At 43.5% G+C, this 26,707-nt stretch overlaps 1 protein-coding gene across 1 annotated transcript in view; it reads left to right on the plus strand.

Annotated features, from left to right (window-relative positions):
* Positions 1–26,707, plus strand: part of SOCS7 (suppressor of cytokine signaling 7) — a 35,778-nt gene that overhangs the window by 3,142 nt on the left and 5,929 nt on the right. Inside the window, exons 2-9 of the mRNA XM_052657463.1 lie at positions 5,171–5,235; positions 7,709–7,813; positions 8,293–8,394; positions 9,296–9,426; positions 9,897–10,065; positions 12,140–12,268; positions 22,833–22,968; positions 23,380–23,533. Of these exons, the coding sequence (XP_052513423.1) occupies positions 5,171–5,235; positions 7,709–7,813; positions 8,293–8,394; positions 9,296–9,426; positions 9,897–10,065; positions 12,140–12,268; positions 22,833–22,968; positions 23,380–23,503 (961 nt within the window). The 3' untranslated portion in view covers positions 23,504–23,533. The remainder of the gene's footprint in view (positions 1–5,170; positions 5,236–7,708; positions 7,814–8,292; positions 8,395–9,295; positions 9,427–9,896; positions 10,066–12,139; positions 12,269–22,832; positions 22,969–23,379; positions 23,534–26,707) is intronic.

The raw sequence follows: 26,707 nt of genomic DNA on the forward strand, positions 1-26,707 counted from the left end.
TTGTTCCTGACCTTATAGGAATAGAGTGAAGACAAGAGAAATTGAGATGGAATTATATTTTTTGCCTTTGGAGGAGAGGTAGTAAAATAGAACTGGTGAAGTTTTTAAAAATGCTTAGGATTTGGTACTGTTAGATTTTCTCGTTAGCTTTTCCATAGCTTACTATGTGCCAGTCTTGCTGGCAGTCTTGCAGCTGTGAGAAACTTGATAAGTCTGGCCAGGGTAGTTGTGATTTCTATGGATCTACACCTCAGTAAGTCTGCCCTGTTGGGAGGAAGGATAAGTTTGGATTTTTAGCTTGTTCTCTTGTTTCGATTGGTAGGACCTGGAAGCCATGAGAAATGTCAGACCTTTGCCAGAAGGTGTATGCCTGCCTTCTTATTGTTGGTTGGAGTTAATTATGAGTCTCTGCAGTCTTTGCTGTATAATTTGGGGCTTTTGCAGTAACCTCTAGGCATGATTCTCTTTGCTCTTCTCAGTATTTGCCTTTCCCACAGCTGTCACGAGAAAGTATCTCCAACGGTCTTTTTTTTTTTTTTTTGGCTGTGCTGGGTCTCCATTGCTATGCACCAGCCTTCTCTAGTTTCAGTGAGCGGGGGCCACTCTTCGTTGCAGTGCACAGGCTTCTCATTGCTGTGGCCTCTCTTGTTCCGGAGCACAGCCTCTAGGCTTCAGTAGTTGTGGCTTGTGGACTCCGGAGCACTGAGTCAGCAGTCGCCTCAGGGTATATGGGATCTTCTCAGAGCAGGGATTGGACCTGTGTCCCCTGCACTGGCAGGCTGCCTCCCAACCACTGGACCACCAGGGAAGCCCTCGTGCCGTTATTTTAAATTTTGTTTATTTTTTTGGCAGTGCTGCATGGCATGTAGGATCTTAGTTCCTTGACCAGAGAAACTAACCTGCACCCCTACGGTGGACGCACCGAGTCTTGCTGAACCGCAAGGGAAGTCCCCCAATGGTCACTTTACAAGGCTTAACAGTTTCCATATTTTTTAAAAAATTACTTATTTATTTGGCTGCTGTCTTTAGTTGTGGGAGACAAGAATCTAGTTCCTTGACCAGGGGTTGAACCCAGGCCACCTGCAGTCTTAGCCACTGGACCACCAGGGAAGTCCCTCATATTTTAACATTAAGCAAGACTTTAGTTCCTTTCAGATACTTTGGAGTCTGCTAAGTTGGCCTTCCTGGATACACTGAGTCTTAGGTCCTGAAGTCTAGTGTGAGTTAGCTTAGAGAACTCTTGAAGTGAAGGAATACATGGGCTCACCAGCTAATCAGGTTTCTGTTCCGGAGAACTGGGCTAGGCTGTGTAACACACATATGTTGAAATTCAGAGAGCTGGGCTTGATGCCTGTGGGCTTCGGTGTTATATAGGATTGCTATTTCAGGAAAACCAGTGAAGTTCCCTTGTCTGGTTCACATATGTTTAGCTGATTGTCTTCCTTTGTATTTGGTGAGAAATAGCATTCAACCTGACTTTTTTTGAAGCATTCCATAATACACATTTGGTTGGAAATGGGTACCTTGTTCATTTCTTAAGGTTTTTTTTTTTTTTATCTTAACGGTTGAGGCTATTGCTGGCAGTCTTCCTAGTTGTGAGGTGGAAAAATGGAGAACAGTTTTGTAGTGGTTTCCTATCTATTTGTTTGGGGAAAAAGATACAATTTTGGAAAGAGAGGCTGCCTTGGCATCAGTTTGGGGCCCTGCTGTCATGAATAGACCTGGCAGACATGAGAAACCCTTTTCTCTGTTTTCTTGAGTCTTTGGGTCTAAGGGAGTCTTTTTGAGAAAGAGCATGACATACTGAGAGACAAATGATTTTATGGTGTGGTGAAGAGGGTCTGCCTTTATGTTTAGGTTTTGGGTCCATATTCTGTTGATCTTTTCAACTATTTTTCCATGAAGTGGTTGTGGTTGGCAGCTCTGTTTTGGAATGAGCAACCTGGCTTTAGAAATCTCTGTCCATTTGAGTCTTGTGTCTTTTACTCCTTTACATTTTGCCCACTGACATCATTTCTAAGGTTTTAGACCTTCGGCTGCTTCTCTGGGCTTTTCCCTGGAAGTTCCCTCCATAGGTTCTTTAGTTGGTTTGTGGTGGAGTTTTGGATCTGACCTTGTTGCACAGATGTCTGTGTATTGGAACTAAAAATGAGCACATGGTTTTTGTGCCTGTAGCACATGAACAGACACTGGCTTGTGATGTGTTGGAAATGGCACAGGCTGGCTGACTTGGCGTTGTATGCTTTAACGGGGGCAGAGGTAAATTGCGGCTGCAAAACCTGATATTTGGATCCTACTTTAAAAGTTAGCAAAGGACATGTGTAAGTCTTAGGACACTGTAGAAGGGATTTATGGACAAGAGAGAAAGAGCATTACTATGTCATTGTTTGTATTTTAGGTTTCAAGGAATTTGAAAAGTGGCCAGTAGTTATATCAATGTGTTGTCAGCCTGTCTAGTCTAATGTTTTTAACTCCTTTTATCCCACAGATCTGTTGCCATTTAATTAGTAATTTGCAGAACGGAAGTGGACAGAGACATCCTATGTCTTTGTTACTCACAGCACAAGCAGTGCATAGCTGACACAAAGGACTGCTAGCCGCAGAGAAGACCTAAGGTCTTCTGCTTGCCACCTTAGGTATAGCCCACCATGTCCTACCCGACATCACCCTTCAGGTCTTTCTGCTGCTAAGATGCAAGTGGTACGCTGGCAGAGTTACAGTGGCTTAACTTTGTACCCTAATGCTTGTCAAGGTGATTTGGGGAGAAGAATAATATGGGAATGTCGTATAGAAGGGTTAGTTAAAAATTTTATATGGAGCCATATCATTCTTGTTGCTTTCCAAACAACAGCATATCTAGCTTAGAATGGTTATTTTAAATGTTTCAGATATACAAAAAGAAATTTATAAAATGTATATACTGTAATAATAATGAAGTGTATATTTAGGTAACCATCGCTAAGCTTGACAAAATGTTATCAGTATCTTTGAAGACCCCTGAGTGTGGCTTCCTGATTATAACTCCCCCCTCCGCAGTGTAACCACCATCCTCAATTTTATGTTAATTATTCCCTTGCTTTGTTTTTCATAGTTGTCTAGATTGGTCTTTTCATGAATGACTGCCATTAGAGTGCTCTCAGGATCCTTGAGACAGAAACTGCTTTGGATTTTTAGTTAGACAGTATCTCCGCAAGAGAGAAGGGAGCGCTCATGTTTGTTATTGGCCTCTCAGCCTCTCAGACCTTCTGCCTCTCTAAGCTTCCTTATTTGTCAGAAAAAAACCACTCTGAGACCCTCAAATGGCTCTGCCTGGAGTTAGAGTCGTATGTATTTCTTTTTCTAGATCCTAGAAACTATGATTTTCATCTTCAAAATGTCGGGAGTGGGGAGAAGATGAGCTGGAGTGAGGCGGCCTCGGCAGGATGTGTGCACTGGGTGCTGCTGTTCCTCAGCGCTTGGCACTGAGGAGCTTCGTCCTCAGGATGGGCAGATGGCAGAGCATTGCAGCTTCCTTTGAAAAGAGGCAAACAGCCAAATGGCTGAGGTGTGAACCCTCTGAGAGGCCAGTGCTTCAGGTTTCTGCTTGCTGAGTTTAATGTATCGGCAAGTTACCGAATAAAAATCAGCTTGGACATTCTTCGGTCTTAAAGTTAATGTCCAGTGGAATTCATTTTCCATCCCAGACCTCTGGAGTGTTGGGACTAAGCTGCAGACTGCCACAAGCAACTTTTATAAATAGAGGGACTGTGTGTGCTCCTGTCTTTTTCTGGTGCAGCCACCTCTCCTGTGTGTGCTGTGGGCAGGGCGTTCACAGTGGGCACGTCATTAGACTTCTCAAGTCTCAGCATGGAGGCGGCTACAGAGGGAGTGTGAGATGGGTCAGGAAAGGGAATCCAGCATCTCAGCTATTTCTGAGTAAGGGCTTCACAGTATGGTTTTGAAATTCTGTTTGAAGTGAGTTCTGAGAAGCACAGACATCTGTGTTAAAACATAAATGCATAAAGATCTTCCAAAGTCAAATAATTCAAAGTAGGATTTCATTTTGGATTTTCTTTGCTTTTCCCCATCTCTTGGTGCAGTTGAAGTTTTATTTAAACCTTTGGGTGAGAGTAATTTTGGAAAGTGAGCCAGCTCTAAGGTGTGGAGTCAGGCATTTAATTTGGCTGAGGATTTTTTTTTTTAAAGGCTGATTTGTTGAGATACAATTTATATACCACCTAAAATTCACCTTTTTTTCGTTGCTTAGTTCTGTTAATTTTGACAGATGTCAAAATCATAACCTCTTCCACAATCAAGATATAGCATATTTTCATCACCTCCACTTCTTTCCCTTATAGTCAGTTCAGTCATCCTGAGGTGATTAGCACATTTCTAGCCAGAAAGACTTTTATCAGTCTTTTGGATTCCTTTCATTTCATTTCTCACCCAAAACCAGTTGAAATTGGTGCAATATGAAGTTACCTTTGGTGTGTCTTCAGAGATCTGGGTTTTCCAGCTGGTTTGGGAGCAGCATCAAGAACAGGCATGGGGTGGTGGGGAGTCTATGACTGGCAGCTCAAAAAAGAAGAGGCCACCTTCTTTGGGTGCCAGGCAGAGCATCTTAACTTGAAGAGGCTCCCTTGTTGGCCTTTGGCTTTGACTCGTGGCTTGGGGACATTTTGCAAAAATCAGAGGCCTTACTGGTTGAAGATTGCATTATATCCTGTAGTTCTGTTCTCAAATCCAAAAATCTTGCCTGGTTCACTTTGGGACCTCCTGCTCCTAAGAGCAGGCCCAGAGGGAAAGCTGGTGCTCTGAAGAGGCACCTATTCAGGTCAAGAGCCTTTCTCTTGGCTTTCCTGTGTGAATCAACTCTGCATCTGAATTTCTTCCTCTAGAAATGGGCTTACTAATTACCACTCAAGATGTTTTACTCTTTTAAGGTGAGGAGTGTGGAAAGCTCCAAAGAGATTTCTTATTGCTTTGTAGGCTGGTGAATTCTGTAGCCAAATCTATCTAAGGAATCGCCTTAATTATTTTTCCCTCTTTAAATTTTAGTCTTTAAAGTGTGGTTGACAGTGACTCGGGTTTGCTTTATTTTTCAGTGCATCTGGGATTGAGTGCTGCAGTGATTTGAATGCATGTGTGTGCATTCTCCGCCTCATTCTCTGTGTGCTTTCTCACCCCTCAGGAAACCCAGGTTGACAAGAACTCAAAGTGCCTTTTCTCCAGTCTCCTTCAGCCCGCTGTTCACAGGTAGGTGATCTGTTTCTTTTTCTCTAACATCTAAAAGCAGGACTGTTCTGAGACGTATCAGGAAACACTTGCAGATGCATCGCAGAGGGAGCTGCAGGCATGTCTGCAGTTATTTTCTTCATTCCGTGCCTGCTGGGTTTGGGGTGACACTATTTTTAAGGTGTGGAATGTGTTCTTAACTTTGGATGCTTTATAGTTTGAGGTAGAGACTGCTTGCTGGTAATTAGGTGGCCCTGGCAGTTATGCAGGCTTTAGTTCAGGGTCATCACGTGTAAATTAAAAGTAGGAAATACAAATTTATAGGCTCATAGCACATAAAGGACTTTGGAAGTCATACAGTTCCTGTGCCTGCTTCCAAAGGGAGTTCATGGATTATCTAATAAACATGATCCACAATGAACTGGTCTATTTTTAAAGACTTTGGGCAAAGGGGAATCACATGAACTCTTGTCTTACCCATTTTGGGGGCTAACAGTTCTTGCAGCTGTTAAGCGTTCTTATTGGATCTAATTTAAGTCTCTCCTCATGCAGCGGGGGAACACAGTTGCTAAAGTAAGAAAGTGGTCAAATATCCTTTCACCTTCTCCTTCGAAGGGGAGCTTTTTCTGAGAGGGAAACCTTTTGTTCTGTGAGTCAGGTGTGGAGTTTCTGCTTGAATGAGCTGTAGAAAAGGACATCTGAAGCACACAGCCTCAAGTTTCAAAAACTGAGTGCTCCTCACTGGGTGTGGCCGAGAATCCTTTAAACTTAATCCTAGTTTCAAACTCTTTTGGATATTGTGTCCCTTGAAAAAGATGATTACAAGAATTATGATCTGGGACTGGACATTTTCAGGAAAATGTTCAACAGTCTAGTGGAACCCCCATTACTGAGTAGACTGCTGTGAACTGTCAGAACAGGTGAGTTTGGTGCCTGTAATAGGCACCGGTGGAGAAGGAGGTCCTCTGTTCTTAGCCCAAGCAAGGAATTAAAGGATCTTACCCTGTAGCAGAATGTCTTTCTAGTTAGTAGTTGTTTCCCTTTTAAAGTAATGAAACCCACATTTGTAGTTTCAGGTCCCATGTTCTTATTTCAAAGAACCTTAGCTCTTGAATTATTTCCTTTAAGTGCTATACTACCTACAAGCTAGACCTCTCTGACCCTTCCAGCACCTTGGGCTCATTGCATTGCTCTGGGCAGCTAAAGCGAAAGTGAAAGTCCGTCATTCCTCTCTGACTCTTTGTGACCTCTTGGACTGTCCATGGAATTTTTTAGGCCAGAATACTGGAGTGGGTAACCTTTCCTTTCTCCAGGGGATCTTCCCTACCCAGGGATGGAACCCAAGTCTCCCACATTGCAGGCAGATTCTTTACTAGCTGAGCCACAAGGGAAGCCCTGGGCAGCTAGGCCCTCAGTAGTTAAGCTGTGTGATGAATTCCTAGAAGTTCCACTGATGACTTTTGGAAGAGCTTTTCTGCTTATCTTAGTGTTCAAGACCTTTGTTGGAGGGAAAACAAAACAAAACAAAACACCACAAACTGTATTAGATTCTGAATGCCCAGTTTCTGGTCTTTTAGAGATATTTGTTACCTTATTGTCTTAACTGGGAAACATTAAGATTCTAGCTAGGGGCTAATTCAGCTTCCTACAAAAGAAAAAGGTGTTGGAAATAACACCCTAAGGGCCAAATTAGAGAAATCCCAAATTCTGACTTGTGGATAAGATCTACCAAAACAAACTGACTCTTTGCGACCTTCAACAGAAGGTTGATAAAACAGCCTTCATTCTCTGTTGATTCATAAGGAGAGAGGATAGCTGTGCTGGATGGCAAGGAGTGAATATGGTAGAGAACAGAACTGCATAACATGCTGGAAAGTAAGAGAAACCATGTGTACCTCCCCCCCTCCTCCCAGTTCCTACTGAGAAGCTTCGTCTAAGCTTACCTGACTTTTGCCTGACTGTGGAAGTAATTAATTATCAGGATTGTAAATGCACTTTTCAGCCTTTGTAGCCTCAGCTGTTAGGAGTTAGTTGATATCTGAAATGGTTGGGCCTCTTAGGAGTGACTATTCTGGAAAATCTCGATGTGGAAAGCCCCATTTAGGAAGAAGTTGGGGCTAACATTGGGACCTTTATCTGGATTCAGCGTAACAGTTCTTATATTTTAATGGTGCTTGCTGTCCTTGTCCATTTGGGCTTGTAAAAAGTTGCTTGCCTTGCTCCCCGAGGCAAAAATTGATAGAAAAATCTGTAAAAATAAATGGTGTGGGTTCCATTTGAATAAAGAAGACTTCTTAAAGGAATAATGGATTTTAAAATTGACTTCTTAGGTATCTGGACTGGGGGGATTCCAGCCATGGGAGCGTTAGGTTTTGCACTTCCTGAGAGCCATGGACCTCTGGCGTCCCTTGCTTGCTCTCTGCCTCCTTTTGTTTCCTGGCCTTGGCTTTGGGCAAGGTGCTACTGTAACATGCTTGCTCCATGAATCCTTCAGGTGAAACAGTGTCACTTGTGGACGTGGACATCTCTCAGCGGGGCCTGACCTCTCCACACCCTCCAACTCCCCCTCCTCCTCCAAGACGAAGCCTCAGCCTCCTAGGTATAGTTTCCTCCCCTCTTCCTTCTTGCCCTGTGGGAGGGTGAGCTCTGTCGACCTGTTGTTCTTTGCCAGGAACCAAACAGACTATTGGGTTTCTAATGATGACCCAGTTATTATATTTCTTGTCCCATTCTCAGCACCCCTCTCATCTCCAAAGTGGTTAAATGGGTCTCTTACCTGCATGCTGTAACATCTCCTGTCCATATATTATTTCAATCTTTATTTATTTATAAAGAGTATTTATCTTGTTCTGAATCTACTGCCAGTGGGCAGCTTTGGGGATATCCTTACTTTCCTACTTTCAAGCAAAGGAAACCAGATTAAGATGATTGTGGCCCTCTGTGCAAAAAAGACAGGGTGAAGCTCAGGCCATTTTGCCCCAGAGGGCAGCCTGATGATCCTTTTCCCTCTCCTCTGCCTTCCCTGTGCTCATTCTGTGCCCATATTTCTGAACCTCTTGCTTTTGTTCTCTCTTCTAGATGATATCAGTGGGACGCTGCCTACATCTGTCCTTGTGGCTCCGATGGGGTCTTCCCTGCAGTCTTTCCCCTTACCTCCGCCTCCTCCACCCCATGCCCCAGGTTAGCTTAGCTTAGAGGCAAGACTTGCAAGAGTGGGGAGTACAAAGTGAAACACTTTTGACGGATGGGAAAGATCTATTTATGGAAATAAAAGAACTTAGGAGAAAGCTTAAATCATATCCCCTTGGCTGGACCAGAACTCCTTGGAAATGAGGCCAAGCACTAGTTATTTTAGCCTGTTTTCTTTATGGAGGCAAATCTGATTTTTGGTAGAGATAAAAGACTGTTGGATTTTTTTTTGTCTCTTTGCTACTGAAACTTGTTTGCAATCCTTGAGTCAGTATCGCTTAGGAAACTGCCTTAATTTTAGTAGAGTGAGGAGGTTTAATATGTTGCTGGTTTTCAAAGTTCTGTGGTCTTTCTAAGCTTTTAGCATTTACTGCAGCCTTGTAAATAAGTACCAAGCATTCAGTAGCCCATACCTGCTTGACCAGCCCCCAGTGCCCAAGGAATAAAATGAATGGAATCAGCATTCTTTTCTACTTGCCTGACAAAATCTGCTTGTTTGGCAAAATCATTGCTCTTCCTGGGCAAGTTAAGTGAGTCACTATTTCCAAGGCTGCCTTACCGGCACTTCACTTCGAGGTGGGAGAAGTTGGAATCGCTCTAGGCTGGTGCAGGCCCTGAAGTAGTCGCCTTAGTCAGGTTAGTGAGCTGCTGCCTCCCCCTTTCCTGGGGCTAAACGCCCCCACCCACCCTTCACAGCTTACACGAGCCCACACAGCTTTCTGTCCCAGCCCATCCAGCTCTTCCCCACTGCTTTGGCTTCCACCCTTTCCAGCTTAGCTTCTAATGCCTTGCCCGTCTTCAGTTAGCATCTCTGTTTTGGGGGGAGGGAGGATCTACTTGAGGTTGGGAACGATAAGAGTCAACCTGTGACCACCGCGCTCTTGCCCTGCAGATGCATTTCCCCGGATCGCTCCCATTCGAGCAGCCGAATCTCTGCACAGCCAGCCCCCACAGCACCTCCAGTGTCCCCTCTACCGGCCTGACTCGAGCAGCTTTGCAGCTAGCCTTCGAGAGCTGGAGAAGGTAGGTGGTGCCTGAGGACTGACAGCTTACCTCCTTTCACATTCTCCTAATTCTAAGCCAGGCTCCCCTTTTATTTTTTTCAGAGGAAGAGTAGTTTCCTTGCTTCTGTATTTACAGTGACAAAACAATATGTTGCTATCATTAGTTCTATGAGATGTTGTAAAATTGAATCTGAAAAAAACATCTGAACCTGGTGAGAAAGGTTATGGAGAAATATTTACATAGTCTAAGCTGACCTAGGTCCTTCATCTTTTCTTTGTAGGGCTTTGGTAATGGAACTGTAAAGTTTTTCTGTTACTTTGGAGGCCTGAAAGTGTGATGAACCCGATATTCATTGCTAATGGTTGAGGCACTCCTACCAGCTTCTACCTACTGCAGTGTTTTGGAAATCAGGGGTTCTTGTGGTCAGAGTAATTGTGCTGAAAACTTTGACGCTTCTGTGTTCTAACTCCTTGCCACTTCTTTGATAGTGTGGTTGGTATTGGGGGCCGATGAACTGGGAAGATGCAGAGATGAAGCTGAAAGGCAAGCCTGATGGTTCTTTCCTGGTACGAGACAGCTCCGATCCTCGTTATATCCTGAGCCTCAGTTTCCGATCACAGGGTATCACTCACCACACCAGAATGGAGCACTACAGAGGTGAGAGGTGCTGGCATTTGAAGGAAGCCGCCTTTCCCCTTTGGCTTTTTCTACCTTTGGTATCTGACTTTCTCATTGGAATGATTCACAGAAATGGAAATGTGAGTAGGTAGGAAAATCTCAGGCACTCAACTGAATATTGATATATGGGCACTGATTTCGATCACGAGAAATATTGGTGGACATGGTGAGGAGCATACACGTTCCATTTAAAAGTTTTCTCAGCATCTTGTCTCCTAAATAGAGTCTGAAGAAGACTACTGAAGAACAGAATAAAGCCAGTAACACTCTTCATAGCAGGAAGAAATAACCTAGGACCATGAGATAAAATTCTCCCAAGCTTTGGTCCATGATTAAACTTACCATCTAGAGATATTAGTCATGTATATAAAGCGGAGAATTTGTTTTTCCTGTGACTGTTCTGTTCTGAATTTCTTTGCCTGGCAGTCACATCCATGATAGTTACGTCTTTTTCTGGTCAGCTTTGTAGTCTTGCAGGAAATAGTCATCAAAACTATGAGAATTTGTGGAATCAACGTACCATCTGTCTTCCTCTGTGGTCAGGTTGTGCTTAATATTCCAGTCGCGTCGAGAAGCTGACTTGTTCAGTACTCCTGTCTGGATGGACTTTGCATCAGGATGTTTGGTATTTGATTTGGGCCCCAAACTTGTAATGGTTATTGGTGGCGGGGCTGGCTAACACATACTTTGTCAAAATACCTGCAATATGCTACAAATTTTAAAAATGTGGAGAACTCTGGCGAGTTTTATGGACTTGCCCCTCCAATTCCTCTTGTTCTTCCCACATGTGATTAATCTTAAATGAACTGTATGAGATACTGCATTTCACGTAAGGGGTTCTTTCCTGCTCTTCACCAGATCAGGCACCACTGTATCTTTCCTGCTCTCAGCCGCGTTCTGCTGAATTAATTTGGTTTCCTTCTCTTGTTAGGCAGGAAGCTGTTTAGGTCAGCATAGCTTTGTCCATGATTTCCTCTTCCCCCACCTCTGCTTTCAAGATGCATGAAGAGAAAGGACCTTCGGTCCAAAGACTTGAGAGAATTAGTTAGAGACTGTGGGGTAGACTGCTACTTGTTTTCTTGCTGCTCCTAAAAGCAAAAGTCAAATAAACAAAACAAAATGCATTAAATAGCATTTCAGAGTGAAGTGCTTTTATAAACCTATTGAAATTATAAATGACTAGGCCATGGAAATGAATAAATGCTTGACCTCTAGGTTCCAGATAGGCAAGATGCCTATCCGAGAGTATTTTCAAATGGTTCTCCAATTACTTTTTGTTCAAAGGAACTTTTCTTCCTTGAATAAATGGAAGTTTTAATAGAAGCCCTGGGCCTTTCAGTTGCCAGTTTGCAATGGAACATTTGTCTCCATCTTTTTAAGTGATCCTGAAAGAGTAGCCAAGGTTCTCAAATCTGCAGTTCTCCTGAGTGATTAGTTCCCTTTTGTGACTCTTGGGTTTAGTGCTTTAGTTGTTGAAGTTTTTTGTTTTTTTTTTTAAGTTATGGGAGTTCAGATTGCTTTTTGCCTTTGGGATTCTAAAGTTTGGGGTGGGATCTTTGTAACATGCTGGGGTGTGGGATTTTAGAAGTTACAGAAGGAAAAGACTTAGAATTTGATTTGTGTGCTTAACACATACATGAATGAGTGAGATCCACAAAACCGCTGTTCCTGTCTTTCCTATTCTGTGCATATTTGAAGATTTAAATCTTCTTGAGGGAATGTCATTTAAACTCACTTTAGCATAGCTGCCTTTTCTTTATGGTCTGTGGTTTAAAGATTAATGTTCATACTCAACAAAATCTTTTTATATCTTTTTTCTGACTCAAATTTATTATTGTTTAACAGAAACATTGTAAGACCTAATTTATATATTATCAAAAGCAACATCTTTCTTTCCATTAGTTGTAGAACAGGCAGGAGCAGGGACCTCTGACTCAGCTTGACCACAAGCTACCTTTCCAGGAGGGAAAATCATTAAAATGCTCGAGCCAGCTTCTCACGTCTCCCTGAAGCAAGGTTTCCATTTTTACCTCTCCTTAACTTTCCGTGGCAGGAACCTTCAGCCTGTGGTGCCATCCCAAGTTTGAGGATCGCTGCCAATCAGTGGTGGAGTTCATTAAGAGGGCCATCATGCACTCCAAGAATGGGAAGTTTCTCTATTTCTTGAGATCCAGGGTTCCAGGTAAGGCTATCATTACATTAATTATTTGACTTACTTGGGTATGATCAAGCATAATATCCACTCCCCACCCCTCCCCTCCCTCTTCTCCCACAGTTGTTCAGAGCTTTATATTAATTGTTTAACTTACTTGAGTATGATCGTGCAGGATCTCTACCTCCACTCCTGCACCCAGTTCAGTTCAGTCGCTCAGTCGTGTCTGACTCTTTGCGACCCCATGAATCGCAGCACGCCAGGCCTCCCTGTCCATCACCATCTCCCGGAGTTCACTCAGACTCACGTCCATCGAGTCCATGATGCCATCCAGCCATCTCATCCTCGGTCGTCCCCTTCTCCTCCTGCCCCCAATCCCTCTCAGCATCAGAGTTTTTTCCAATGAGTCAACTCTTTTCATGAGATGGCCAAAGTACTGGAGTTTCAGCTTTAGCATCATTCCTTCCCAAGAAATCCCAGGGTTGATCTCCTTTAGAATGGACTGGTTGGATCTCCTTGCAGTCCAAGGGACTCTCAAGAGTCTTCTCCAACACCACAGTTCAAAAGCATCAATTCTTCGGCGCTCAGCCTTCTTCACAGTCCAACTCTCACATCCATACATGACCACAGGAAAAACCATAGCCTTGACTAGACGGCAAAGTAATGTCTCTGCTTTTGAATATGCTATCTAGGTTGGTCATAACTTTTCTGCCAAGGAATAAGCGTCTTTTAATTTCATGGCTACAGTCACCATCTGCAGTGATTCTGGAGCCCCCAAAAATAAAGTCTGACACTGTTTCCACTGTTTCCCCATCTATTTCTCATGAAATGATGGGACCGGATGCCATGGTCTTTGTTTTCTGAATGTTGAGCTTTAGGCCAACTTTTTCGCTCTCCTCTTTCACTTTCATCAAGAGGCTTTTTAGCTCCTCTTCACTTTCTGCCATAACGGTGGTATCATCTGCATATCTGAGGTTATTGATATTTCTCCCGGCAATTTTAATTCCAGCTTGTGTTTCTTCCAGCCCAGCGTTTCTCATGATGTACTCTGCATAGAAGTTAAATAAGCAGGGTGACAATATACAGCCTTGACGTACTCCTTTACCTATTTGGCACCAGTCTGTTGTTCCATGTCCAGTTCTAACTGTCGCTTCCTGACCTGCATACAGATTTCTCAAGAGGCAGGTCAGGTGGTCTGGTATTCCCATCTCTTTCAGAATTTTCCACAGTTTATTGTGATCCACACAGTCAAAGGCTTTGGCATAGTCAATAAAGCAGAAATAGATGTTTTTCTGGAACTCTCTTGCTTTTTCCATGATCCAGCGGATGTTGGCAATTTGATCTCTGGTTCCTCTGCCTTTTCTAAACTGAGCTTGAACGTCAGGGAGTTCACGGTTCACGTATTGCTGAAGTCTGGCTTGGAGAATTTTGAGCATTACTTCACTAGCATGTGAGATGAGTGTACAGACTCACCTAAAAAAACCCCAAGCCAGAAAGACTTAAAGCTTTTTTTCCTGGCTCTTTTAGCCTCCACTCTTCCTCGAGCCTAGTGGTGAGGTTATTAATATTTCTCCCGGCAATCTTGATTCCAGCTTGTGTTTCTTCCAGCCCAGCGTTTCTCATGATGTACTCTGCATAGAAGTTAAATAAGCAGGGTGACAATATACAGCCTTGACGTACTCCTTTTCCTATTTGGAACCAGTCTGTTGTTCCATGTCCAGTTCTAACTGTCGCTTCCTGACCTGCATACAGATTTCTTAAGAGGCAGGTCAGGTGGTCTGGTATTCCCATCTCTTTCAGAATTTTCCACAGTTTATTGTGATCCACACAGTCAAAGGCTTTGGCATAGTCAATAAAGCAGAAATAGATGCTTTTCTAGAACTCTCTTGCTTTTTCCATGATCCAGCGGATGTCGGCAATTTGATCTCTGGTTCCTTTGCCTTTCCTAAAACCAGCTTGAACGTCAGGGAGTTCACAGTTCACGTATTGCTGAAGCCTGGCTTGGAGAATTTTGAGCATTACTTCACTAGCATGTGAGATGAGTGAACCCACTCACCTAAAAAACCCCCAAGCCAGAAACACTTAAAGCTTTTTTTCCTGGCTCTTTTAGCATCCACTCTTCCTCGAGCCTAGTGGGTAATGTCCTGTCCTTATACGTTAGTCCCCCAAGAGCCTGGTGGGCTATAGTCTACAGGGTCGCAAAGAGTTGGACACAGCTGACTAACACACATATTGAGAAGGAATCTTTGCTTCTCTGATCACATGAATGAGAAAACTGATCCTGCTTCTGATGTCTGGGTGTCATGTATTCACGTTTAACTTTCAGAGGTCTTTCCTTGTCCCTGATCCAGGCATCTCATGTTTACAAGCGAAACAAAGGGCTCTCGGGTCATTTTCATGGGAAACTGGGAAAGTAAAAGAGTCTTCACTAGAAATGGGAGTGTCAAGGAGGCTGAATTTAATAGCAGTCTGCCCTGGATTCTGTGCATTTGTACTAAAATTTCTGTCAGAGTACTTTGTTGTGTCCTGTATCCCTGCCAGTATTGAATTCAGAGACTAGTTTCAGTGTGGGAGCACTGGCAGTACCTATCCTGCCCACTAAATAGGGGGTATCTATATCATCTCTGTTGAAGGCTAGGGCAAAGGGATGGTTTGGAGGAATCTGCTTTTATAGTGTTGGAAAAAAGTAAAATGAGGAATTTGTAAGATAGAAACAGAACTTAGAATGAGAACATCATGCTTTCCCACTGAATCAAATTAAGATTCTTAAACTGGGTGTCAAGAAATTGCTCTAAAAAGAAGTTATAGGGAAGCCTCCGGCAGAACATCAGCAACATCTGATGATATCAGGAACATCAGTTGAGCCAGGTTACAGGAATGTGTTTTATAATCTTGGTGATTTAAATAAGGCATGACAGGGTGTGAACTGTATTAATTCTCACTTCATTAACTACTTGCCTCAGTGCTGTCGACACAGTTGGGTCTCATGCAGTTGACTTGGTTAAATGGAAAAAGTTAGAATCCTTTCTTATAGGAACTGATTCTGCCTAGCCATTTTTAGAGTTTGTGGCTTTGGGGGGTGTTTATTTAATAAACAAACAGTATCAAATAAACTCAGTATCAAAAATAAGCTACTTCTGTACCTCAGAGAGGGATTCTCAGGTGGCTCAATGGTAAAGAATCCCCCTGCCAATGTAGGAGACACAGGTTTGATTCCTGGATTGGGAAGATCCCCTGGAAGAGGAAATGGCAACCCATTCTAGTATTGTTGCTGGGAAAATCCCATGGACAGAGGAGCCTGGCGGGCTACAGCCCGTGGGGTCGCAAGAGTCGTATGCGACTGAGCACGTATGCTACCCTCAGAGAGCTCTTAGCTTCAGAAAGGGGACAGGTAGGAAGAGAAGGCGAGAGCTCATGGTAAAGTCCGTATAAAGCCTGGTGGTGACTGACAGGGACAGGGTGGGTAGTCATCTCTGCTTGTGGGTGGATCCTCTCAGAGGATTCTGGAGTTGGGAGCATGTATCACTTGTAGAGTATTGAGAGACTTCATGGAATCTTGGACTCCTCAGGTATAGCTCATTTCATTCTACAAATGTGTCTGCAGAAAAAATTTTAAGTAAGATTTTTAACGTTGCTGAAGGTTAGTACCTGCAGTGATTGCTGCTATTTGTTATGTGCCTACTTACCATGTGCCAGGTATTTTGTCAGGATCTTTATTTAAATATCTCTTAATTTCTTGCAACAGCCTCAAAGTTAGCTAATAGATTGGTCTCTTGGGAAAAAAAAAAGTTCTTTTTTAAATTTTGTCAATGAAGAAACTAAGGGTGTCTCAGAAGTGAAGCCACTTACTCTAAAGGTTATTCAGCTAATCAGTGCTGAAGCCAGGATTCAAACCAAGGCCCAACTGACTCCAACTCCTGTGCTTTACTTCCCACCCTCTGCTATGGGAAAAAAAACACCAGTAAGCAAGTTGCAGATTGAGTTTCCTGGCATTTATGGGGAGGATATAAAGAAGTCAGAATTGTGTTTATCTGTGGATAAACACAGTGGAGAGTGGAGAGTGTCTTTCTAGGATACAAGTAGGATATCTATTTGCACTTAAAATTGTAGTCAAGTTGAGAAGGGAAAGCAAATTAGTATTTGCCCCTAGACCATAAGTGACTTCTCTTTGAAAGATTGGGACAAAGAAGGCGAGGTCATTGTTCTCCTTACCACTGTTTGCTGCCTCCCTTTGCTTATCAGCGTTCTCGGCATTCTGTGAAGCTGACTTTATTAGGGGAGAGGATTCCCGTGAGGAGATGGTGGTCATTAGATTTAGGTTGAGCTCTGTCAGCTTATACCAGGGATTATAACTCAGGGGATGGTAAAAGGAGCCCTTTGTTTAGACTTTGGGATGCTGATAACTGCCTACAAGGGGCTAGTATTGTTTCATTTAACCCTTATGAGATCCCTTGAGGGAATGTTACAGTCTCTCCCTTCTTTTTTATCTTTTTAAAAATACAGATTAAGAAACTGATGCACAGTGAATTACAGTCAAGATGCAGAGTCAGGTTTTTCTGCTCAAACCTAGAGCTGAATGTACTAGCAGCATATCCAGCCTGGTGTAAAAGGAGGCCAGGGATTATAGGGATTATAAAGCCAGGCCTAATGAAAGTTCTAGGTGGCACCAAGTGAGGAGCAGAAAGAATTTAATCAGTAGAATAACTAGCAATTGGGGGAGGGGTCATTGGTGAAAAGGATGGCCTCTGAGTTTGGTTTGCCCCTTATCTCTTCTCATGACAGTGTTGGAACATGGTCATGATAAATCTGAAGTTGCTGATTTATCTCAGTCTGGTCCGATTCACAGTTGTAAGCTAAACACCTAACACCAAGTAGCAGTCTCCAAAAGAGAATGGGATTGGATTAGCACAAAACTTCTGATGCTGGGAGAGCTAGAACTCAACTTGAATGTGTTCTTCTTAGTTGGAAGAATCTCCATCATCTCTGAAATGCCTAAAGAGAAAATATTTTTTTGTTTTTTTAATCACACTTTGAGTCGGACACTCTAAGGAAATCAATTGCTTCCTCTTTTGCACCGTCATTAAGACTATAATTAATTGTTCAGTGATATGTTTTCCTTGTATCTCAGATTTCTCAATTCAGTCCTGTTAACAGACATTTGGGGTTGGATATTTCTGGTCTTCAGGGAATAGTTTGTTGTGGGAGAGACCTGGGTGTTTGGGTGCTCAAGACCTGAAAAACATTCTTTTTACTTTTTTTCTGAAAGAGATTCATCATGCCTGTGTGCATGCGTGCTAACTCGCGTTAGTTGTGTCTGACTCTGCAGCCCCGTGAACTGTAGCCCATGAGGCTCCTCTGTCAGTGGGGTTCTTCAGGCGAGAATACTGGACTGAGTTGCCATGCCCTTCTCCAGGGGATCTTCCCAATCCAGGGATCGAACCCATGTCTCTTACGTCTCTCGCATTGGCAGCTGGTTTCTTTACAACTTGAGCTACCTGGGAAGCCCTCATGCCTAACCCTGGTCCTTTTAGGGGAAAGAGAAAAGAGCAAAGTGGCTGAAAATTGGATTTGTGCACGCTACCCTGGCATGAGGAGAGGAAAGTTCTTAATGACCACTGTTGTATCTTGCCTTTCCCTTTCAGCTGCATTGGTGTCTTATGTTGGACTTATCTCCATTTCTGACCTCTTCTGTGAACAGGCTTTGGATATCAGAGCTCCAACTGTTTGCTGTGTTTGGGGGCAAACAGTAAACAGTCAAGTTGGCACTAGGGAATATCAGAGAATTAACAGGTTTCAAATTGCTGTTTGTGAACCTAAGTCTAAAAATAACACAATTAAATAGGCAAGTGTATATGGTCATTAAAAGAAAACAGTCAAATAATTGTATGCTACTATTATCCTGACCTCTTTAAGTGCAAATCCTATAGTACTGTCTTTGGGAATAAATAATTAGGTACATAAATTACTTTTGTCTCTGAAACGTCATGTTGAGTTTAGCAATATTACAACCAACCTTCCAAAAGCTTTCTGTTCATCATAGTCTAATTTACTAAAGAATATATTTAAAGCATATGAGTGAAAAGGTAAAATTCAAAGAGGCATTTGAACCCAGAATCATTTTAAAACCACTTGAGTTTAAATATATGCAAGAGAGAAATGCATGTGTGAATTTTTTTTAATGGTGTATGAGGAGAGGGCCAACCAGTGGTGTGTGTGGGTGGATGAGGGCTTTTGTTGTTCGGTTGCTAAGTCGTGTCCAACTCTTTGGGACCCCATGAACTACAGCACACCAGGCTCCTCTGTCCTCCACTAATCTCCTATCATTTGCTCAAATTCACGTCCATTGAATTGCTGATATGATATAACCAACTCATCCTTTGTCGTCCCCTTCTCCTGCCTTCAATCTTTCCCAGCATCAGGGTCTTTTCCACTGAGTCATCTGTTCGCATCAGGTGGCCAGAGTATTGGAGCTTCAGCTTCAGCATGAGTCCTTCCAATGAATATTCAGGGTTGATTTCCTTTAAGATTGACTGGTTTGATCTCCTTGGTATCTAAGGGACTCTCAAGAGTCTTCTCCAGCACCACAAATTGAAAGCATCAATTCTTCAGCACTCAGCCTTCTTTATGGTCCAACTCTCACATTCATACGTGACTACTGGAAAAACCATAGCTTTGAATTTATATGGACCTTTGTTGTTAAAGTGATGTCTCTGCTTTTGAAAACACTGTCTAGGTTTGTTATAGCTTTTCTACCAAAGAGCAAATGTCTTTTAATTTCATGGCTGCAGTCACCATCCACGGTGATTTTGGAGCCCAGGAAAATAAAATCTGTCGCTGCTTTCACTTTTTCTCCTTTTATTTGTCATGAAGTGATGGGACTGGATGCCCTGAACCTAGTTGTTCTTACGCTGAGTTTTAAGCCAGCTTTTTCACTCTCCTTTTTTGACCCTCATCAAGAGGCTCTTTCGGAGAAGGCGATGGCACCCCCCTCCAGTACTCTTGCCTGGAAAATCCCATGGACAGAGGAGCCTGGTAGGCTGTAATCCATGGGGTCGCAAAGAGTCAGACATGACTGAGCAGCTTCACTTCCACTTTTCAGTTTCATGCACTGGAGAAGGAAATGGCAACCCACTCCAGTGTTCTTTCCTGGAGAATCCCAGGGACGAAGGGAGCCTGGTGTGCTGCCGTCTATGGGGTCACACAGAGTCGGACACGACTGAAGCGACTTAGCAGCAGCAGTAGAAGAGGCTCTTCAGTTCTTCTTTACTTTCTACCATTAGAGTGGTATCATCTGCATATCTGAAGTTTTTGACATTTCTCCTGGAATCTTGATTCCAGCTTGGGATTCATCCAGCCCGGCATTTCACGTGATGTACTCTGCATAGAAGTTAAATAAGCAGGTGATAGTCTACACTCTTGTCATACTCCTTTCCCAATTTTGAACCAGTCAGTTGTTCCTCGTCCGGTCCTACCTGTTGCTTCTTGACCTGCATACAGGTTTCTTAGGAGACAGATAAAGTGGTCTGGTATTCCCATCTGTAAGAATTTTCCATAGTTTGTTGTGACACACACAGTCAATGCGTTAGCATAGTCAATGAAGTAGAACTACATGTTTTTCTGGAATTCTCTTGCTTTCTCCATGATCTAACAAATGATGACAGTTTGATCTCTGGTTCCTCTGCCTTTTTGTAAACCCAGCTTGTACATCAGGAAATTCTTGGTTCACATACTGCTGAGGCATAGCTTGAAGGATTTTGAGCCATAGCCTTGCCAGCATATGAAATGAACACTGTTGTTTGGTAGTTTGAACATTCTTTGGCATTGCGCTTCTTTGAGATTGGAATGAAAACTGACCTTTTCCAGTCCTGTGGCCACTGCTGAGTTTTCTGTAGTTGCTGGCATACTGAGGGCAGCACTTGAAGAGCATCATCTTTTAGGATTTTAAATAGCTCAGCTGGAATTCCATCACCTCCACTATCTTTGTTCATAATAACACTTCCTAAAGCCCACTTGACTTCACACTCCAGGATGTCTGGCTGTAGGTGGAGTGACCACACTACTGTGGTTATCTGAGTCATTAAGATCTTTTTTATATAGGTCTTCTGTGTATTCTTGCCACCTCTTTTTAATCTTTTCTGCTTCTGTTAGGTCCTTACTGTTCCTGTCCTTTATCATCCTCATCCTTACATGAAATGTTCCCTTGATATCTCCAATTTTTTTGGAGAGATCTCTAGTCTTTCTCATTCTGTTGTTTTCCTGTTTCTTTGCTTGTTCATTTAAGAAAGGCTTCTTACCTCTCCTTGCTATTCTCTGGAACTCTGCATTCAGCTGGGTGTATCTTTCCCTTGCTCCCTTGTCTTCTGCTTTTCTCCTTTCCTCAGCTATTTGTAAAGCCTCCTCAGACAACCACTTGGCCTTGTTGCATTTCTTTTTCTTTGGGATGGTTTTGGCCACTGCGTTCTATACCGAGTTACGAACTTCCTTCTATAGTGCTTCAGGCACTCTGCCAGATCTAATTCCTTGAATCTATTCATCATCTCCACCATATAATTAAAAGGGATTTGATTTAGATCATACCTGAGTGGCCTAGTGATTTTCCCTACATTCTTCGATTTAAGCCTGAATTTTGAAATAAGGAGCTCATGATCTGAGCTTGTGTTTCCATCATGTAGTGGTTAGCAGGTCAGCTTTACATGCAGAAAGTCCTGGTTTCGACCCCCAGGGGAACCAGCCCCTGAGGATGAGGGTTACAGTGCTTTAAAAATGTAAGTGCTCGATTTGAAGGGATAGGGGTGAGAAGTCAAGGACCAAGAGAGACTGGCCCTGAATCAGGAAGCTGTGACTGTCTGACAGCACCCCCGTTAGGACAGCCGCACGGGCAGGTGCTCCGGGAAACTCCTGGAGAGCCCTCCTTTGAGGTTCCCTGGGCTAAACTCTTCCTCAGACAGAGCAAGTGCTCAGAGAAGGCCAGCTCTGTTGGTTCTGTGCTGTGAGCAAATTCTCTAAGCTCAGTAGGCCTCAGTTTCTTCATTGTGCAGTGGCGGGTAATAGTGGTATCTATTTGGGAGCACAGCTTTGAAGACTGAGCTAAATAATTTTAAGATAAGCTTACTTATATAGCATGAAATGTATTTCAATTTTTTTTAGAAAGTCTGTTATTAACAACCATGAAAAGGTTTTGGGAGATAATCTGTAAGCTTTAATTTTTTCTTTTCATGGCTTCAAACATCATTTTAAAACTGTTTGAAATTAAACTCCAAAAATAGATATTTTATTTTCCAACAAGTTGTGTCTACAGAGTTTCATTTGATTCAACAATGGTTGAGAAAAGAATTCTTTCAAAGGTTTTGCAACTCAGATTCTTTCTGAGAGCAGTTTGCTTGTTTACCTTCCATAGTCCTTTGTTTATTGAAACAAGAGTATTCTTTATTCTCTTGAAGTGTTTCAGTGTCCCTGCCATTGTGGGTGTCTCCATGCTGTGGCATTGACCCCTGGGGGTTGGAATTTCCCAGCATGGAGCCTGCTGATAACTGTGATGAAACATGAGTGTGGGGCTTCCATTGGGCCTGACTGGCTTTCGTCAGCAGGCACTTGTACACAGAACAGTACCACTTCCAGCTTGCCCAAGCTACTGTAATTGCTTTTAAAAGTATTATCCTGGGCTTCCCAGGTGGCGCATCCTGGGCTTCCCAGGTGGCACAGTGGTAAAGAATCCACTTGCCAAGCAGGAGACACAAGAGATGCTGGTTTGATCCCTGGGTTGGGAAGATCTGTTGGAGAAGGAAATGGTCAACCCACTCTAGTATTGTTGCCTGGAAAATTCCATGGACAGAGGAGCCTGGTGGGGTACAGTCCAAGGGGTTGCAAGGAGTTGGACACAACTGAGCACACACAATTAAAGTGAACCTTTAAAAAAAATAACCAATATGAATATTATTTGGAAGCTGTTTATCTAAAAAAGAAAAAGTATCATCATCTTTTTTTCTGTTCCTATACCCAAACTAAATTTTCAGAAGTAAGAAGGGTGGTTGGTGGGGGTAGAGGATTGGCAGGGAGTAAAAGGTAGCTAAACCTGACTGTCCTAGCTTGAAGTAAGTGACCGTGTGACCGGCCTGTAAAATTTGATCCTAGCTGCTGCCTTCTGCTTACTGTCTCTCAGTTGGAATTTGGTGGGGACCCCTCTTAACAGCCTTTTTGAGTCCTCACCTTCAAGATACTCTAGATGCTAAACAAGTGTCGCCCATTCCCAACAAGGATGCCTTTGACTGTTGTCCTTGGGCCTGAGATTGGCCACTTGGCTCCAAGCAAAGTCTCTAGCTCGGCATTTTTCACTGAGCTGTTTGAAGAGCAAGACTCTCAGTTGTTAGAAGTCAGGCTGGGGAAGCCCCCTGCCAGAGGGTGGGCTCCCCTGAGTATGAAGTATGGTAGCAGTACTATGGAAACCAAGTTTTGTGGAAGGGCACTTTTGCACTGAAGACCTATGTGAACTGTAAAGAAGCACCGTTTCCCTTCCCTGGACTCTCTTCATAAGGAAGATTAGATACAGTTAGCTGCCTTGTCTCATCTGAATATTTCTCTCGGTTTGTTCTTGAAGGACTGCCGCCAACCCCAGTCCAGCTGCTCTATCCAGTGTCCCGCTTCAGCAACGTCAAATCCCTCCAGCACCTCTGCCGATTCCGAATCCGACAGCTCGTCCGGATCGATCACATCCCGGATCTCCCACTGCCTAAGTATGACGGGGTCTTTAGAGCCGGAGCGGGGATGGAGGGTTACTCACAGTGTCAGCGAGGCCTGCAAGTGGAGTGTACAGGCAGAGCCTGGCAATTCACAGGCGTCATTTTTCACTTCTCCTGTGTCTTAGCACTTATTTAGAAATGTTACAATACAGCGAAGAAGGAGGAAGGTGTGTGCGTGTGTCACTTTCCCTCTGCAGACTCTGTGAAGCTTAGAGTGGAGATGGTAAGAGGGAGGGAGACAGAACTATAATGAGTGGGAAAGTGGGAATTTTCTCAAGTTGGCAGAGACTCTGGTGTTGTCTCAACCATATAGGGAATGAAAAGAAGGGAGGGTTGAATAAAGGTGATCTTTCTTTTTTAAGTTCTGTATAACACTTGTGTGTACCCCTCTTGTATTATTCATAGGCCTCTGATCTCTTATATCCGAAAGTTCTACTACTATGATCCTCAGGAAGAGGTATACCTGTCTCTAAAGGAAGCGCAGCTCATTTCCAAACAGAAGCAAGAGGTGTTGGAACCTTCCACGTAGCGAGGGGCCCCCTGCTGGTCACCACCAAGGGTATGCATACTCCGCCTCACTGTCCGGCCTGGTCTCTTCCTGGGCAGTTATCCTGCACTGGGCCTTGCCCCCTTCCTCCCACCCCATGCACATACCCCAATCCAGGCATCTGTCCAGAGTGTTGCCACATCTGATTACGGAGTCCCGGGGGGGCACATACCCCAAAGGGGAGAAGAACAAATAGACGAGAGGCTTGAGTATCTGCAAAGCAACATGCGTGCTAATCACTGGCTATATATAAAGAGGAGGACATAGAAGTGCAGCTGTTGCACAAATGACATGTAAAGCAGGAAACCAAAGAGGAAGGAAACTTCATCAGAGGGAACACAAAATGCCCTTAATTGCAATAAGCATGCACTTCAGTGAGAGTTCCACTGTCCCCTGGCTTGGAATATGGGGATGAGGAAAAAACAGCTTGCTCTTCTGTTTAAAACTCCATCTGGGCCACTGAAAAGTAAATTGGTAAAAAGAATAAATGAATTAACTAAGGAATTCATTTATATAAGAGTGTATCCCATTGCTATACTGAGTTTTATTTATTTGTTTTCCCATAAAATACCTTGGAATACTGGTTTGTACAGATAGATTCTAATTAGTCTTGGGGATTCCCTAGTGGTCCAGTGGTTAGAGCTCTGTGCTTCCAGTGCTGAGGGCTCTGGTTCGATCCCTGGTTGGGAAACTAAGATCCCCACATGCCTCGGGGCTCAGCCAAAAAAAAAGTCTTCTTAAGTTACATTTATGTGAATATTGAAAGTAGAGGTAAGTAGGGAACAGAATAGCCAGAAAGTGGTGACTTTGGTAGTAAGGGTTATGTGTAAGAGCTCACGTTCTAGAGATCTACTGCTGGAGTCAAAGACTACCCTCACCCCTCTCAGTGGGGAGTGTCCTTTCTAAGCACTGAATTCTTCTAACCTCATCTGTTTCTAATCCCATTCCCCATACAAAACAAAGGGGGAAAACCCATAGGTGTGACAGCTTTAGAGTGGAAAGGGGGCTTTAACTCTTCCCACCCTCTCAGCTCTCTTCATAATGGGAGAGAGTGACAACTGGTGTTTTTGTTCCATGGGTGTTTTTGGGCCATGGCTCAGATGACCCCAGCTGTCTGTCTCCTCTTGGCTCTGGATGTCTCTGATCCTGTGCTCTTGAGGGGAGAGCATGTGAGCCAGGACTAGCCAGGGGAAGAGTAATGAAGAGAGATCAAGAAATGGTAACTCCAGGAGGCAGTTAACTTTTAACTTAAAGGATCCTGGGCCGGATGTGCAGTTTCTGTGTCAAATCTTCAGTTAGAGGCATACCTGGGAGATGTATCATGGGTTCTGTTCCAGACCACTGGAAAAAAGCAAATATCACAATAAAGCAAGTCACATGATTCTTTGGGTTTCCCAACGCATATAAAGAGTTTTATCTACACTATACTGTGGTCTGTTAAGTGTGCACTAACATCATATCTAAAAAATCTACATACCTTAATTTAAAAATATTTTATTGCTAAAAAATGCTAACCGTCATCTGACAACGTGGAGTTGCCACAAACCTTCAACTTGTAAAAGCGCAACGAAACAAGTTAAATGAGGTGTGCCTGTATTGGCAAGTTGTGTGCGCTCAGAAGTGTCTCCTAAAACATTTAAGGGCTCTGTTGTCTAGGAGGGTTTCTCTGTTTGGTGGCTTTTGCGGTGATTAGGGTAGGGAACTAGGGGGACCCACCTACTCATCTGCACTGTTGAAGAATAATTGGGACCGTTCAACTAGAGCATTGCTTCTGTAGGTGCTGTGCTTTAGGAGGAGCCTACACGAGCACGTGCATATTCAGAGAAAGGTTAGGGATGGTGTGGACTGTCCACACTTCATAATGCAGGGGATAAATGATTATCACCGACCAGAGAAGTTTTAGGGTGAGAGGGGCTTGGAGGCCAAAAGAAGTGTTTGATAGATTTTCCTAAGAGTGATCAAACTTATTCTGTGTGGTTCCAGGGGGCAGGGCAGGAACACAGAGTAAGTTATAAACAGAGTTCAGTCTCCAGTTTTATTTCTGCTTTATTTTGTTTTTGGTCGCACTGCGCAGCATATGGAACTTTCCTGACCAGGAATTGAACCTGTGCCCCAAGCAGCAGAAGCTCGGATTCTTAATCACTGGACTGTCAGGGAAGTCCTCAATTTATCTTTAGAGAACCTTTTGAACAGATCCAAGTATGGAATGGTTTTCCGCAGGAGTTAGTGAGTTCCCCATTTGTTGATTCAGCAGACCTCTATATATTAAGTAGCCAGTATGAATTGGGAAGAGAGTGCTGAACAAGATAGTCAAAGGCCCTGTTCTCACAGAACTGCAGTTCTTAGGAAGAGATAGCAACAGTGAGTAAGTGAATAGGCTAGTTTCAGTAGACTGTACATGTTGTGAGGGAAATTAAATTGGGTGAAGTTCAGTGGTTAGTGGTAACATGTCATTCATACTTAAGTTTGAATGATCGGGGAAGGCTCTTGTGAGGAGGTGACATTTTAGCTGAGATGTGAGTATCAAGGAGTTAACTGTGAGAGGACCTGGGAGCAGGCATTCTAGGCAAGAGATCCTCTAAGTACAAAAGCCCTGATATGATCAGGCATAGGCTGGGGCTGGCCATTGGTCATGAGCGTGGAGGGGCAGTCATGTATTAGTAGAGGATTGCACCGAACTCCCGGGGTCTCTTTTTTGCTGTGACACTGGGATTGTTGCTTATAGCAGAGAATAAGCACCCTGCTGTGCTTGCTCTGAGGACCCCTTGAAAAAACAGGGAAGTTCTCTTGGGAACACTTCCCAAGGGAAAGGCCTTTTAAGATATGAAATTTGGCCATTATGATTTCTCGTTGGTCAGACTTGTTTTAATTTCAGAGTTCTTTGTGGCTACTTGGTCTGTGCCTGCTGTTTCCTGGAGAATTTCTTGCCAGGGCGCTTGCAGTTTTGGGACAGAGTGACAGCTGGCACAGTGCCCTTCTTGAATCAGAAGGTTGACGGCGCACTGGCCTTTGTGATGATATGTCAGCCCTCTTCACTGGCCAGAAGCTGCAGGCTTGCAGCTGTCTCTGGCCTGACTCGCCAGGGATTCCTCCAGGGACTCAGTTCCCTTTTTGGTCCCTAGAGCAGGTGGGCCTTAGGGGAGAAGCAGAGGGGAAAGTGAATGGAAAATAAAGGGGAAAGGGAAA

This window comes from Budorcas taxicolor, chromosome 19 (assembly GCF_023091745.1).
Source record: "Budorcas taxicolor isolate Tak-1 chromosome 19, Takin1.1, whole genome shotgun sequence".
In the NCBI taxonomy this organism is placed as follows: Eukaryota; Metazoa; Chordata; class Mammalia; order Artiodactyla; family Bovidae; genus Budorcas; species Budorcas taxicolor.